Below are 16,879 nucleotides of genomic sequence, written 5' to 3'. Positions count from 1 at the left end.
TCGACGATCAGCACGTGACCGCAAAACGTATATCTGACATATTGCAAGAATCGAGACGATCGACCCTGACGTCAGGAGTACGGTGTGATCAATAAGAGCTAGAAGCTAGCCGGAACTTACAGTCTCGTGAACGAGGGCTCATGCGTTTCCTCGCACCGCCTGAAGTGCTTGCGGTGAGGAGCGGCTTCCAGCCTCGCGAAGGAAGCAAATAAATAAATAAATAAAAAAACACGCGTGAGCTGATCGATGATCGCGCGGAATACCGACAGTAGGGAAATTCCGATGACTCAGCCAAAAGAAACAGGGTAAGAGGGAGTAACTCGTTCAAAGTGAAAGCGCGCGTTATAAAACAACATCCGAATAAAGTACGTGGCATGCAGAAATCTGAATGCACATCAAAGAACGGCCTGCTTCACCGAGGAAAATAACACAAACGCGATAAATAATATTCCGATGATTTTAAAAAGCTAATAAAATCAAGAATGAAACAAGAGCAGAAAGTTTGATACGGCATCCTTTCCTTGCCCGAGCTGATTTGGAGAGGAAGGTGAGATTTTTTAAAAGAGCTAGAGAGGTGCAGAATAAAAATTCCGAACGCCGCGGCTGAGGGTTTTAGATAACTTTAAATATACTGATATGTCCCTTGTTTGTTTTGGGCTGAAATATAACGTAACTTTATTAAGAACGGGAAATAAAAAAATTCCATCTCAGCAAGGTGTAAAGGGAGCTTTTTTCAAAGGTGCGCTTTGTGCAGGGGTGCACCCTTTACAGGGCATTACCGGAGGGCGCGCGTCATTTTAGCAATGGAAAAAAAAGAAGCAAACAACGCACAGAAGTTCGGCATGGAAGCTGGCTTATGCAGACTTGTATGTAACCAAACAATATGTAACGATGTTAAGAACAGTGGCGATCCGGGCAGCTTTGTCACTAATTTAATCTAGAAAAGACGCTATAAATTAACGATGAGTCGGAGAACCAGGGTGTGTGTGTCTCCACACGCCCCATCTGTCTTTTGTTACCCAATAGTTCGTTCCACGAACCTTTTCAACTAAACAGCGATCAACAGAGGTATAAAGCAAAGCCCAGTTAGTATTTGTAAACGTTTAACTGTAGCACACCATTTCCTTTTTGACGAATCGTTTAAGCTGCCTCCGCAGGTGCAGTATGTTTACAGCGATAGCGCCATTTGGTTTCACTGGCAGCCAACACGATTTCGTACTCAATTCGAACCCGATGCACTGTAACTATTTTAAATCAGCTTACAAACTGTAGGTTCAGGAACAATGGGTTTCAACTGACAGAAAATGAAGTCGTGCGAAATTGACGAATGTGCCGCACTACAGTTGCTTCAGAAAACATGAACGATTCATGATTAAAGAAGGTAGGCCTGCAGAAATGGGGTGTGTTCCAACACTCACCGTAGACGGCTGAATAGACAGCTAAGTGGACAGCGGTCATCTTAAGTCCATCTCCAATTCTCACGTGGCTCGCAAAAGAGACAACTTCGAGAAGGCGGCAACGGAGACAAACATCATGCAGGCAACTTAGCTGTCCGAACAAGATGGTGGCTAGGCGAAATGCTCCGATCTCGCCGGTGTGGTCGTCTGCACAAGCAGACGCTTTTCCACGCGTTAAATGTAAGCTCAATTTTTTATAGATTTCAAGACGAAAGAGGTTAAGCAAATAACAATGACGCTCGTTTTTCTTAGCTTTCTCTTCTCGACGCGAGTTGGCATCATGTCACGCAGAACGTCATCTCGACGCGTTCCATTTGTCGGAGTACACTGGGCTCGATGCTGTTACTAAGCTGCCAGCCTAGACTGTCTACGATCCCGTCCAGAATTAGAACGCAGCCGTGGACACAAGAGCAGAGATCAACACAGCACAAACAACGAGAACAACACATGAATGATGTACTTTGATTTGTAAAAAAAAATAAAAGAAATAAAAGCGTTAAAAGATCTTTTCTTCATGCCGTTTTGATAAAAGAGCGCAATCAAAGTCTGTTTCCACACACCGTCAGGGCCCGCTCAAGAACTACAATACATGTATGTTGTTGAATGTTTGGGGATTACATGTTCCCTTGGTCATCATCGTGAGAAACACAGGCTTCGAGCGATGTGCATAAGTTAAGCATGTATTCTTAGGGGCAAAGAATAATAATAATATCTGGGATTCAACGTCCCAAAACCAGGATATGATTATGAGGGACGCCGTATTGGAGGCTTTGAAATTTCGACCACCTGAGGTTCTTTAACGTGCTTCTAAACCTGAGTACACGGGCCTCAAAAAATTTCGCCTCCATCAGAAATGCAGCCGCCGCGGCCGGGGTTCAATTCCGCGACCTTCGGGTCAGCAGTCGAACGCCATAACCACTAGACCACCGTCGCGGGGCTAGGGGCAAAAAAATCAGCCAAGCAGTCACCACTGCACTTCACAGATAAAGCATGTGGTAGGCACCGAGGAAGCTAGTACGCGCACTATACGGATAAAGAGTTCCACTCAGCGAAACGTGCCACTTTGCCCAACAAACTGCAAGAGCACGAGGACAGTGTTGGCCAGGGTACAGTGACTTCTTATTCCGCAGCTACGTTTTCCTGAGAGCGAGCCCGCATCCGCAAGCCTGACGCAGCACGTGGTGCACGTGCGAGAGGAGGAGAGAGATGAAGGTGTGTGGAAGGGTTGTCTGCAAGGCTGGCACGGCCGAGGTGAAAGAACGGATGATGTATAGCCGGAGAGTTACGCTGCTCGAAAACAAACCACTCTCCCACCTCCTCATTCTCTTCCTACTTCTCTTCCTCATCCTCGTCTCTCGCTTTAGCGCGCTCATTCTGGCCACCGTCGTTGTTATTCACTCTGTGTCGGCGGCAGAAAGCGAGGCCCTGTTGCGTCCTCTGGGGCACGAAAATGATCGGGGGACAAAACGCCCGGGAGAACGCGTTCCGTGCACGATTCAGGTAATCGTAACTCATCGGAAGCCATGATCGAATGAACTTGCGCTCCCCCGTTAGCCTCGTGACTTGATTTCCTTCACGCTTCCGGGTGGGCATACCGATAACGACAGTCTAAGCTCATGAAGGTATGAATGATTGCGATATGAATGAATGCGAAAGTCATCCTAACAAAACTTTCGCGGTGCTGAGTATGCCTCCTGTTATCATAATGGTGGCATGAAAAGGATTGCCACGAAGTTTCCTCTGGCCAACATCACTAGATGCGGTAATAAATTTCTGGCTCCGTGACAGTGGGGGAAGGGGGGCGTAGGCACGTAATAAAGAATGAGTGGTTTCGTAAAGTGTTTTTTTAGGGGCGAAGCTCCTATGCCGTGTGTCGTCCATCTCCGTTGTTTGTTGTTGTTTGTTTGTTGTTTGTTGTTGTGTTTGTTTGTTTGTTTGTGTTTGTGTGTTTTTGTAGTAGCCACCTCTAGTTCGTGAGAAGCGCGCGTTCTGGTATGCAGTAGAAGAAGAAGACGACGTTGACGAGTGAGAATCTCGTGCGTGTTCGCCTGTGTGGCGTTCTTTCTTCTTTACCACGTCTCGTGTTTTCAACTACGCCTGAAGACAACATTTCAGAATTAACGCGCCATGAGGCTCCATCTTGGCGCGCTTTCTCTTTTGCTCGGAGTCGCCGGATGGAAGACAAGGCTACAGAGACCCACCCACGAGATAGCCGTTAACATTGCAGTGGTCGAACGCCTTGGCAAAAGATTGCCGTTCTCTTATATTTCCTTTACTTGTTGTTGCCTTCTGTAGTTTCCTGCCTACCATGTAAGCCTAGCTGGTTTTATGTCAAGCTGGTAGACGATGTGGAACAGGGCCTCATACTTACTGCGGTGGACATTCTCTGTCTTACCGAGACATGGAACGCCAAAAGACCGTATATCAAAGGATACGTTCCAGTCGTGTGCATCGATGATGCAGAGCGTCCTGCAGGTGGTGTGGCTGTATACGTCAAACAAGCAGAAAAGGCACAAGATCTGAAACTACTACCAACGGCACAGAGCCACAACGGTGAATATGCTGCCAAAGATTTTGATGGATGCATCATCATTACCATGTACCTCGCACCCAATTTGTCGAGTGGGAATATCAAGACATTCATTGACACGGTATTGTGTAATTATGACAAGTACAAGAAGAGACCATTTGTGTTAGTTGGTGACCTGAATATCGATATTACCGAAAAAACAATGAGTGGTTAATACAACATATGGCAGCCAAATATGCTTTCACGTGCACGTCCTTTGATCATATGAAACCAACGACCATCCGAGGGGCGTGTATAGACCTGGGATTTTCAAATTTCCAATTGAAACCCGTACAGGAACCGCTATCCCTTCATTTCACGGACCATAAAGCCGTGATTATGAAGGGACAACGCAAGCCAAGCATCATCAAATTAAAAAAAATAAGTTTTTTTTTGTTCGTAATATACATACAGTGTTTCTCACTTTATATGATGATTGACGGGGCGTTACACAGAAGATTAACGGTTTACCGATGATTCCCTCCGGAGCTTCGCCCCACGCATCATCATTCACCACGTAGATATGCTGTGATTTTTTTATTCTAACGTGGCGATAACAGCGCACTTACGACGAGGACGGACGAAGGGAACACAGGGCACAGGCGCTGACTAACAGCTAAAGTTTTATTGCTCGTACACCACGGTAAATATACAGCACGTATCAACAACAACAAAAAGGCACAGCAAAATGAGCAAAGCCTGACAAATTCAAACTCAAAGCAGTTTCACGAGAGGGAACCATGAATACCTAGCCTCCGATAGGAAGGCTAACTCTTTATCTAAAAGGTCTATAGAAGGAGTACTGACGCAGCTCTCATTTAGGTTCGCGATTTTCTGGGCCTGTACGATTTCTCATTTAAGTTTTGCACCCAACCTGCGCAGTACGCTCGTGCTGCTGAATTGAGGTGAGCATTCACAATCTCGGCAGTGGATGAAATTCGCACTCTCACATTGTACTTATGCTCCAACACTCTTTCATTAAGGCATCTGCCAGTTTGACCGACGTGTGTGCGGCCGCAAGACAAGGGAATAGAATAAACAAAGCCCTCAGCATATGGCACGAACTGATCCCGATGATTTGTGGTGCAGCCGACATTCGTACGGCCCATCTGATTTACTCGTTTGCGCAGACTTGACAAGCGATCAGGAGCTGAAAAAAAGAACATGCACCCCATTTCTTGTGTCTATCTTTCACAGGTTGTGCGAGATGCCATGCACGTAGGGAATGACCGTACACTTCTTATCTTTGTCTCTTGTGCGCGTCTGTTTTGTTCTTAGCATTGTCTGCGCCATTGAAGATAAAAGAAATATCGGGTACCGAGCCTGCAGTAGACGGCACTTCTGATTGAAAAAGCTGTCTTCTAGCTGGTGCTCGCACGATTTATTGACGGCAATGGGAAGCAGAAAGTTCTCGTATTTCCGGTTTATGTTAACCCTACCCGCCGCAATGGCGGGCTCTGTGATACATAACACTGATTTAGCGCCTCGATTTTGCAACGCACACTCAAGATTTCTCGAGGTCACAATGCGTTTTTACCTATGGTGCTGTTTATTGGAATTATGAAGTGCAGGTGAGCATATGACCCATGTCATGCTGCAAACATTACCGCAAAAACCGCGGGAAGGCCTGCACCACTTTCACTAGAAATAGTGTTAATCGAGATACGGGCGCTTGTCCGGTCGAAGCAGTAAACACCAAGACGATAGCCAACGACAAATTTGAAGGAAGGAGCACAGTGGCTACGGAATCGAATAGAAAATGTTTATTTCCATATGGTCAATGACAGGGTACATTATCGCCTACCCGTCGTCACTGAACTCAGCGAACAATTCTTCCGAGTCGGTGCAGAATAGGAGGCCAACGCATTCGTCGCTGACACTCGCGCGACTTTGACAGACCACGGGATCTCCGATCCCTGCAAGTCGATTAGGCAAGTGACCGTGCTCGCAGCCGTCCGACACGACACTGATTCCAAACACTTTGAGGGATCGCACGACCATCTCTTCAGAGATCGTCTCGCAAAAGCTGTGCGACCACTCTTTTCATTCAACGACTGTTCATTGCCACTTTGCATGAACTTCACACCAATCGGTCTTGCCCTTTCCACAGCAAGGTAATGAACATCCCCATCATTGCCCGTACTGGTCCCGTGATGGCCATAGACAAGTCAATATTTGGGCTGATGATGGCGCCTTGAAGGGGGTGGGCCCTTAGCATACAGTTTTCAGAATTCTAAAGTTCTGCAATTGTTAATAGTGGGCGCTTGTGCGAAAGAGGGCGCTTCTGTGGTATTTTGCGGTAAGCACGGCAGTGGATATATGACAACTGATGAAATCCAACCAGAAACCAACCTGCCCGACTAAGGTGTAAAGGGGGCTTTCTGGCAGAAATGGTCTTTGTGCGGTGGAGCACGCTCTACAGGGGCAGGAGTAGTGCACCAGTGTGCGTTGTGTCATTTTACAGCACATTTCACAATATTAGTAAAATGGGCGGTTGCACACAACATTTAGCGATCAGACTTTATAACATTATTCCAACATATTTTTCGAAACACCGCAGACTTGCAGCTGCCTGATAATTGTGGTCACCATGAGGTCAGCGCACACGCTTTCTGCCGTGTTTGTGTTTTCTTGCTATAGCAATTATAGGGACACTTTCGGCGGATTTTGTCGTCGCCGTCGCCGTCATGTCCCGAATATGTATGTGTATGTATACATACATAAAAGCCAAAAATAAAAATCATTCAGAAGAAAAAAATTCCGAAGCGCGCGACCGCGGCGCGCGACTCGCAAATTTCTTCGGTCCCCAATTCTAAAGTTCGATAGTGTTTCGCCAGAGTTGGGATGTGTGCCTCCCACTTCTACTTTGACAAACAGGACGTGGTCGACCATGCTAGCGCTGCTGCGGCCGCGTTTGCGAAAGGAGTGAGCTGCTAGCTAGAAGAGCCAAAGTAGGGGCTAGTTGAAGTAACAACTGTGACAGTTTGCGCTCGTCCTTTCATACCTGTGCGTTCTTTTCGTGTGTCCTTCTTTGTGTTTGAGCAGCGCGCTGTAAGCGTCGAGCTGTGACAGTTATTAGACCGCACTCGCCTTGTGTGTTTTCTTTTCCTGCGTCCTTTGTGCTTGAGCAGTGCACAGCAAGTATCTAGCCGCTTTCCATTCGTCCGCTGACATTCCACTTTCTTGCTACCGCATTCATTGCTTCTCCCTTGAGGCAGAACTGTGACTTTTTAAACACTGTGTTATTGAGAGAACGAAAAGGCATGAATTATGGACTCATTTTTTTATTAAAGACAACCTAGTTAAACCAACAGACATAAAGCCAAGGGAGGCATAGGGAAGGTTGTAGTTTTCAGCTCTAGTGTAGTAATTACGATGTAAATGGAAAGAAACAAAAGTAAGTGAAAAATCAACTTGGCGTGTTGTTTTGTGGGTGTCTCGAAACACAAGTCGTTACAAACGCGTCTTGGTCGCATTTAGAAAAAAATGAAGTCATGCTATGCACCCATAAAACTGGTTTAAGCAAATACCTCTTTTAAACGCTCGAACCTAATTTGTTTTACGCTGGGGCGCCATTCGCTGAAAAAGTAACCGCAATATAAATCTCATCCTTTAGCAGTAAATCACATTCTAACGTGACTTTACTGTGTCCAAAGGAGGCGGTGGAATGTAGGGCATCGCGACAGCGAATGAAGAAAAATATTCGAGAATACCACTTATCCATGTCCGATAAAAATTCTCCGGTACCGTGACATGACCTCCGTATCGGCGCTGGCCGCGTCGGAAGACCACTCAGTCGGTCGTCTATCTTCATCCATCAGAGACGCTATCACCGAGCAGCACAGACTGAAGAGGAGACGAGGGAAACCGCCTGTGCATAGCGCACCGCAAGAACATACAATAAAATAAAATCCGCTTCATACCAGAAAGATACGCCGCTATTTATGGTGAACGACATACTGCAATTTATATGGCTCCTTTCTAAAACAACCCTCAAAAAGTGACTGTCCCCGTCCTTGCTAGAGTACTGTGCCGCTACTCGTTATGTGTCTAGTTTTTTGCTGCTGTATTGCTTAAAGTCACTGTGCTGCAAGAACTCATTAGGGTGCTTCCATGAAGCAGAATTCGTACACTTATAGGAGCGCAGGACACATGACGTCTGCTGGCGTTATTTTCATGTCAAAGAAACAGTGATGGGATGGAGGCGTCCCCTCTCTTCCTGCTGTAGCGGTGGATAAAGAAAAGAAGAGGGTAGCCTTCATACGGCGCAGGATATTGTGTTTGTGGTTCGGATATGCACCCACTATATTAGTGGCAGTGAATCTTCCATTCCGTTTAAAGAGGTTGCCTGAGGCAATAAGCTCTCGCGTTAATTTAAAAAATTGTTGCATCGTTATCGCTGAGCTTACAAGAAAGCACAAAACAATAAACAAAACACCAATCAAGAAAACAGGAAAACCAACAATCAAGCAAGCGAACAGACAAAATGGATCTTTGAAAACTGCGTTGGTTTCACCGAACCTAAGTGTTACGCCGCGACTGTTCAAATGGATAGATTGCACTGAAATGCCGAAGAGCGCATTTGCAAGTACTTTATGGTTGTGTCCACGTGCGTAACGAGGTAATGAATGATAATTAGAGAAGTTTCTTCAGGAAGGACAGAATATAAAGACCATTCATCTCATTCCCACATTTGGTATGAACCGTAATTAGATTTACTTTAGCTTTCTGCTTTTTATCCAGAAGGCAACGAGAGCTATCGTGTTTTTTTTTTTTTTTTGTAATGCGGCTGGCTTGCCCGAAATATTTTGTCCGCGTTACGATGTGCAAGCTTTTGCTTTCCTAAGGAATGTTCCGTTACTTCTAATGGAAGACTGCGTTAAGCCGCAGTGGCTTAAGTCGTCGTGGCTTAGTGACCACGTTCATTAGCCGCTGTCAGTGAGGCTCTTGGTGCAATTCTCTAATTGGCTGACCACGATGCAATTATTCCGCTGTGCTCGATCGTTGGATACGCAAAAAGAAAGACTAAGAAAGCTGGCCTAAGCGAAAATAAATGTAGAAAGCCCGAAAAGTTTAATCATCAGCGAACGGATTCCCCAAGTGCTCTCGTGACCAAAAACAAAATATCTTCTTTACATTCCAGAAGGAAGTTTCATGGCATAAAATTTCTCCATAATAAATGGCTGGCAACTTGAATCTAAATGATTTGCCATACCTTCGTCCTGTTACAGCTCCACAAACAAGACACAACAGACATCAACAGGCAACCAGTTTTCGCTGAAATTAATGCATTTAAAATAGTGTTTTCCCCAGAACTATAGCGGACTGGAATAGACTTACAGAATCGGTAATTATGTCGCCAAATTCCGTTCAGTCTCTGGAAGAGCATATTTTTTATTAGACTTGCTTTTTTTTCTGCTCATGTTGTTTCATTTCATTTATATGAGCGTCATAAATTATTATGGAACTATTGTCTTTTGTGGTTGTTCAACCTTTACTGTACTGTATTAGTTCTCGATTGCACCATTGCATGTATTAAGCTATCCTTGTATTTTATATTATTTGTATACTGCCCCTCCTGCTTGAGCCAAGTTGGCCTGCAGTATATTGAAATAAATAAATATAAATAAATAAATAAATAAATAATAAATAATAAATAAATCTACAGCTTGACATACCTGTTATCGTTCGCGGTGCGATGTTGTAAGCCTTGTTGTTTTCACATGCTGGCCCGTCCGCGTCTTCAGTAGATAGCTTATCAAAGAATCACAATTTTACCACATTTGAAGGCAGGGGCTGGCGAGCGGGGGGGAAAGCATCAACAAAAAGCTTGGAGGACGCTTAAGCTTCGCATTTAAGAGTGAAATATGGTAGCGTTATCGGGGCCCCATTCATCATCGGAATTCATGGGACACAAGCTCCTAAACGTTATCGCGTTCAAAAATGACACTACTCGGGGTCTTTATTTTGTCTGCACATTAATTGAAATTCAAGTCTGCTCTCAAAAGGCACGTTCGTCATATTGGTTATTTGTACATGACAATGTGTCGATATCCGGACAACTATATACCTTGTTTTTTTTTCTTGTTTTATTTTTTATTTTTCTGGCAACATATCGAACGACATATCAAACAACCCATTCGCTTACAACTTTCTAACGCTTTCACGTATTCTAATCCTGTTTATTGCATTTCCCCTGGTGCTACATCATGTCTTGTCTCAGAACATTCTCCTTCCTGATAGAAGACATGAAATATCATTGTCTGATTTTCCTGCATGGAAGAGTGTTAATATAGATGGGCGTGCGAGTGTCTCAGGGAAGTCATATGAACTGGTTTAGCACTCACAGAAAACTGCGTGAACGGAACCTAAAAGTAAACATTTCTTTTTGTTTGTTTGTGCAGTACGGGTTCATCCACTGCGCCTTGGAAGACCTCGTGACAAAAAAGTTTGGAGCGGACACATGGAAGATGCTTCTGTGAGTTTCTTTTTAACATTGCCCTACGCGTTATTCAGCATTTCTATGAAAGGCTACAGGAAAGGACACTGGCCCATTCCTACCACGACTATTAGTATTGAGGCCTAAGTAAGCAGGATGAGTTCAAGGCGTCTTGGACTGAAGACTCCGCCCTATCGAATTTTTGCTATAGATGTGCTTATATATTCATGCGTCCCTCAGCAGGCGTTAACTATAGTATATAGATCGCCAATACCTTGCTCACTCCATATAGTGAGAACAAATTATTAATCTGCTAGGTTCTGCGAGCTTCGTAGATTTCTTGGTGTTAACATGTTTAAGCGAAGATATTACGCGTAAGCGTTGCGCTGTGCTTTTCGAAGACGTAAAATGTCCCTGAACATAATTAAATGAAGAACACTGTAGTAACGCTACGTAGCAAGCTTTTGTGTGATGTTCATGTAGTCAGTTGCTTTCGTCTGCTGCACAATGCCGCAGATGTTCGTATTGTAATTGCATTTGTGCTGTGATTCGCTCTGTCTGCGCTTCTAGATACGTGGAATGCTGATTCTAGCATGTCTGAAAGCTGCATGCGTATTTGGCGGGTTAAAATTACAGCGTGCTGCTGGCTGTTATCATTCTCTTTGTGCGATTTCAGGGCGATCTTCTGGTCTTGTCACTGAAGCCTGACCTATAGTTTTGATGTTGTTTAATAAGACATAGGGACTCCTTCGCGCAGCGTACAGAAATACGTGCCCCATAGCCGAATGTCAGCAACGAATACTGCGCGTTAAACTGTGTTACAGCAGAGCGGTTATAGTCGAGGTCGGTGTGTCGTATGCGCCTTGTGTCCTTAAATGTGCGGCCTTAGTGTTCCCGACGGTTCGTTTAAGTATCCCTCAGTTACTGGTTACGTCTGTACGGAAATCTTATTCAGTGTTTGCCGCCCATGCGTTCTCTTGTTAATTTTTAGTGGACCACTGTGGTGAGTAATGGGTTTTGCCCAATTTCAATGACCCATACGCGCTATAGGAGCTTTTACAGTAGAGCTGTTATGGTCGAGGTTTGTCGTGCGTCGTAGACAGAAAATCATCATCTCATTAGCGGACACGCGCTCAATCACCGCCCAAGCATTATGTACAAAAGGTTAACAAAAGAAGCTGAAAACGTGGCCACCAGCTGTGCTGTGACCCAGCGTTGCACGACTTAGTGCAAGCTGCGCTAACATTTAGCTACGACACTTTGTTCGCCCGATCTGTAGCACAGTTTGCACTTTTTCTTAAGCGAAGGCATTATGACCTTTTGAAGGCAATTGGTCTCATTGAGATATCATAATGAGACATGATACAATGAGACAAGATGGCGTCTATGTTGTCGTGACTTCTATCGTTTGTCCGTGTTTACACTCCTGTTGTCATTTTTCATGAGATGTAGTTTCTACGCTGCGTGTCATGCTCCTTCGTGTACACCGTGTCTCTGTAGCGTACACCTTGCGCGACATCTCATTCTTGATCGTTCCTATCTCGAGCAGTATGCTAGACATTCATTACAGCGCGCTACAGAGCACGCGAGAAGAAACGCGACAAAACACTTGTACAAGCAGCTCAAGCGCTTACTGAATATTTATTGTAGCGCGCTGAGATTAATAGCTATGCATAACCAACTAGCCCCAACCTTGGCTTTCTACTGTTTATGCATGGCGACGAAGAAACTCTTCCTACTTTTAACTAAAGAGCCATTTTTCTTCACTCTCTGGTAGGGAGAAGTCTGGAATCACGATGCACGGTGCCTCTTTCCTGATGCACAAAGTGTACACGGACGACATGACGCTCAAACTGGTGGCCGCAGCCTGCGAGGTGCTCGGTGAGTAGCGATCCTCTCTCATAATAGCAACAAGGCTCCTAGGCACACTTCTACCTTCACGGGTGTTCGCCACATAAAGAAAGATTTGTTTGGCGTGTGTTTACGTGCGATGGTGACCATGTGAACACGTGTGCCGCGATTGGCAATGTAGCAAAGATGAGGGATCAGAGAGACGCTAGGCAGGGAGCGAAACGGCTTCATTGGACCCAGTTCGAGATGTCACCGGGTGTTACGAAACCCAACAGCGAAGAAGGTTATTTGCTAAGAAAAGCGCCATTTCTTCGCAGCTAGATTAATCAAAGTGAGAGGCAGGCGCGTTGTATACGCTCGGTGACGTAAATACAGCCAGGAAACAGGGCAGGTTATTATAATATGCTCAAGTGCTGTCTCGAAATGCCTCTTCTTACACAGTGGCATTTGTGGTCCACTGTGGTAGCGCGCCCTTGAAAATGTTTTGCTTTATAAAAATGCGTCTTACTAGACAGAGGGAGGGACGGACAGGTGGGCGAACGCATAGTTGAGTAGGCATAAAAACGCCCATGCATTTATACGATGGACTCGGTATTCTAGTATGTGCACAGGGAATACCTCCTAGTATGTGCACAGGGAATAAAAAAAACCGCCAGGCCTGCGCTGAAAACCGCAGCACAGTCACAGCGAAAGCTGGAAGAGCGGCGTTTCTAGAGCCCGCTGGGGCTACAATACAAGTACACTAGAAAGGTACCCACTACGCATAAATCACAATTTTTGTGAAGTTGGGAACCACCTACTAAGCATTATCGTCATTCTGCGGAGAAGCCAAGCACCAGCTACACGTCTGTAAGGCATTATGTGTACTTTGTTGACGCGACGACTGATGGACAATGAAGAATTATGGCTCAGCCCTTTGTAATGGGGTGGAATCTTTAAACGGCCCACCAGTATGTAACTTGCATTGGGTGACGCCCGGTCGCTATTTCCCTCTCCCGTCATGCTGTATAACATACGTTGGACAGTGGGGAGAGACGGGGAGGGGGAGGCAACGAAATTTACTGAGATCCCGAGGAAAGTGGATTCATGCGCTTATGGGCTTCCTTGGCAACCAATACAAGTGCACTGCGAGGAACCCACTACGCTCTAAAGCATTGTAATTTTTGAGAAGTAGGGCCGCAGGCACTGTGCCATTTTTTCGTCATTCTACAGAGAGCGTGGTACCTGCTAAACGCATGTAGGCATTATGCGCACTTTGTTGATGCTGTCCCTGATGACGATGAAGAATTATGGCAGAGCCCTTTGTAATGGGTTGGAAGCAGCAACAACCTACTCGTTGCGCAATTCGCATTGTGTGAGCCTGGTTACAGAATTCGCATTGTGCGACGCTTGGTGCTTATTTTACTTTTCTACCACGCTATATTGCATATGCTAATGTGGTTCCTTCCCGACATGAAGCCTGTATAGGACCTTTTTGCAAAGCAGTTTCAAGCACGGGCATGGCTCAGACACTACAATGATACGATTAGTGTATGAAAATACTTGTGAGGCAATAAAGAAAAAAAAACGGGCATGGCTCAGAGTTTGAATACTGGGCTCCCACGCAGAGCCCGGTTCGAACCTCGTTCCATCCTGGAATTTTTTTCCTATTTCGTTTTTTTTCTTATTTCGAGCGATATGGTTACGGACACCGGCGGCGGCGGCGGACAACTACGGCGCCGAAAACGGCCAGTGAAATGATCTCATAACAGCTTTCGCTGTAAAAAAAAACATTACACCATCTCCCGCTAAAGGGGACCATGGGGCGATGCGAAGCCAGCGCACTTGCGCGATCGAGTTCCGTTGGCGTTCGTTGGGCATGCTACCGACCTCGGCCTCGTCGCAAAGGCACCCAGAGAGCCAGAAACCCTTTCCTCAAAACCCGCTTCTGGAGCCGGCAAGCAGCAGCAACCGGGAGGAATGCTGTACACAGCAGGACAGAAATTGGCCGCGTACCTGCGTGCTTGTCGCCGAAATGTCGCCGAAAGACGATAGATTAGCACTGCGTGAGATATGAGCGCCATCTGGCAATACGTCGGGAAACACGAGTTTGTGCACATAGCCTTCGAGATGGCGGGCGCGCGGTGGGTTTCGCCCCGCCATCTCGGAGGCCATGTTGTGCAGAGGGCACGGAGGAGGTTCTTTCCTTTCTCCGTCGTAGAGGGCGTTCGTCTGCGTGCATATCGCATTTTCAGCGCAGCCGCATTGTCAGCGCAGCTTAAGAAACTATAGGGTCTTTAGAATTACGTATCTATGTATTTTCTATTAAAGGAACACACCACCTAAAACTTACCCTAGTGATGTCGCGCCTCAGATATGCGTAATGTTTGCTTTTTGATCGAAAATGTACACAATTATGAACCTAGTCAGCAGTACAAGATGGCTGGCCCTTCGGCAAGTGGTTCAACTTTGGCCGGGTGGCTGAATCGGGTGACAGACAGACAAACAAAAATTCTGCGTGTAAGAAAGATTTCTCCTGTGTACATCTCTGATCATCGAGCTATTGTCCTGAAGCTTAAGTTCCATTTTCTTTTACGGAAAAAACCATGGCGCCTTCATGTTCGCGTCCTCCAGGACGCGCGCTCACGGTCGGTCTTTGTCACGTGCAATACGTGTGTCGCTCGCTACATCTAGCCCAGCTGATTGGGACGCTCTTAAAACGCACTAGCGTCTATACTGTTCAGTTCAAGGCCGCTCGCTGCGTCGTCGCGTTTCTGAGGAGCTGGCCGATACTGCAATGAGGTTGCGCAGCGCCCTGCGGGCCGAAACGGGCGTCTCCCCCTGATGCGAGCTTGGCAGCGCGAGTTACGTGAACGCGTCCGGCTCTTGATTGCTGCCTCGTCTCTGGCGGCGGCATCATGGCGCTGTAGGCGCAACCCCTGTGCACATCCTGAAGTGCTACGCTATGCGAGGCATTCGTTTTTTGGGCAGGTCGCAGCCCTCTCCCTCTATGACCACACAGATACCACCTGCGCAGCCGCTTCCTACGCGTGATCGGTCTCTTGGCGCAATGCGAAGCGATGTCATGTTCGGCCATGCAGACAAACTGTGACATATTACCGTCCATGCTTAGAGGGTTACCCCGTGTTTCTCAAGAAGCTCCTGATTCTCTGCATGCCCCCACCATCACCCAAAAGGTAAAGGCCGCACTGCAGTCCATGAAGCGTGGAACGGCCCCCGGGCGAGACGGTTTTCCGGTTGAGTTTTACTTGACATTTGAATGAGATCGGTGCTGCCTTTACCGTGGTTATCCGGCGGTGTTTTGATGATGGCGTCTTTCCATCCAGTTTTCGAGATGGCCGCATTATACTTATCCCAAGAGGTGACGCTTGCTCTGTTAGTCCTGAAGACTGGAAACCTATCACGCTCCTTAATGTTGACTATAAGATCTTCGCGACGGTAATCGTTCAACGTTTGAGGGCTCTCCAAACTCACTGGTGGGTAATCACAGATCTTCATCATGCCTGGACGAGAAATACACAGCTTGTCCTTCACCACCCATGATATAATAGCCTATACGCTGTCGCGGTCAGCGCGCGGTCTTCTTGTTTCTTGGGCCAGGATAAAGCATTTGACCGACTGGAGCATACGTATATCTTCAATGTGCCTCACAGCCTTCGGCTTTCCTAATCCATTTGTGGAATTAATTAGGAATACCTACACTCTATAAAAAGCAACTGATTTGGATAGTTGGGAAAGTGCTGCCTTTCCATTACACGTGGGTCCGTCAGGGATGTCCATTGTCTCCTGTGCTGTTTATCCTCAGCATTGAGCCATTTTTGTGTGCTTTAGACGCGGATTCGCGCGTCCGGGGTCTTGCGCTTCCTGGCAGCAATGTGTGAAAGTCACAGCTTTTGCTGACGACATAACCCTGTACCTTCAGATGAAGATAGTGTTTCACACAGCCTGCGTTTATTCTTCGAGTACGGTGACATTTCAGGTGCAGTTACTGAACTGCTTCAAATCCCGGTATTTGTTCATTGGCTCTCCGAACTCCAGACTTAGCTCCGTTTCCCCAATTCAACCAGCCACGTCCCTCGTGTTTAGTTATACACCCTCTATGGCATTTGTGACGCTGTTTGGTCAACCGCTCTCGAAGAAGTGAGACAAAAAATTCAGGACGCACGGGATTTCGACTTTCCGCTTCCCGAGCGAAGGTACCTTGCGCAGACTGTATTTTGCGGTCGTACTCTTGGTACTTCTGTCACGTGGGTCAGCCGCCTTTACGTATCGTGTGATCGCTGCAGTCGGCATTGTGTTCCTTTTTACACGAAAGTGTTTTATGCCGGGGTCCACCAAGTACATCCGTCACGGATATGACGTTGATAAAATGGACGCCAACAGGTGAGAAAGAAAAAAACCAAGAAAGAGATACCCCGCTGGGAATCGAACCCACGACCTTGCGGCCGCGAGGGCAAGCGCCCGACGCGCCTACCGACTAAGATAAGTCGGGGAAATGCTAGACACGGCGCGAACGCGCCTTATATCTTTCACACATTCTCTTTCGCGACGGGCGGAGCGGGG

At 46.4% G+C, this 16,879-nt stretch overlaps 1 protein-coding gene across 1 annotated transcript in view; it reads left to right on the top strand.

Moving 5' to 3' along the window:
• The first annotated feature begins 10,434 nt into the window (after window positions 1–10,434).
• LOC119377717 (guanylate cyclase soluble subunit beta-2-like) overlaps window positions 10,435–16,879 on the top strand; it is a 48,778-nt gene continuing 42,333 nt past the window's right edge. Inside the window, exons 1-2 of the mRNA XM_037647065.2 lie at window positions 10,435–10,504; window positions 12,243–12,346. Coding sequence (XP_037502993.2) covers window positions 10,497–10,504; window positions 12,243–12,346 — 112 coding nt within the window. The 5' untranslated portion in view covers window positions 10,435–10,496. The remainder of the gene's footprint in view (window positions 10,505–12,242; window positions 12,347–16,879) is intronic.

Source organism: Rhipicephalus sanguineus, unplaced genomic scaffold, assembly GCF_013339695.2.
Source record: "Rhipicephalus sanguineus isolate Rsan-2018 unplaced genomic scaffold, BIME_Rsan_1.4 Seq552, whole genome shotgun sequence".
NCBI classification, from domain to species: domain Eukaryota; kingdom Metazoa; phylum Arthropoda; class Arachnida; order Ixodida; family Ixodidae; genus Rhipicephalus; species Rhipicephalus sanguineus.
The sequence above is the reverse complement of the archived record's forward strand: the minus strand, read 5'-3'. Positions and strand labels throughout refer to the sequence as shown.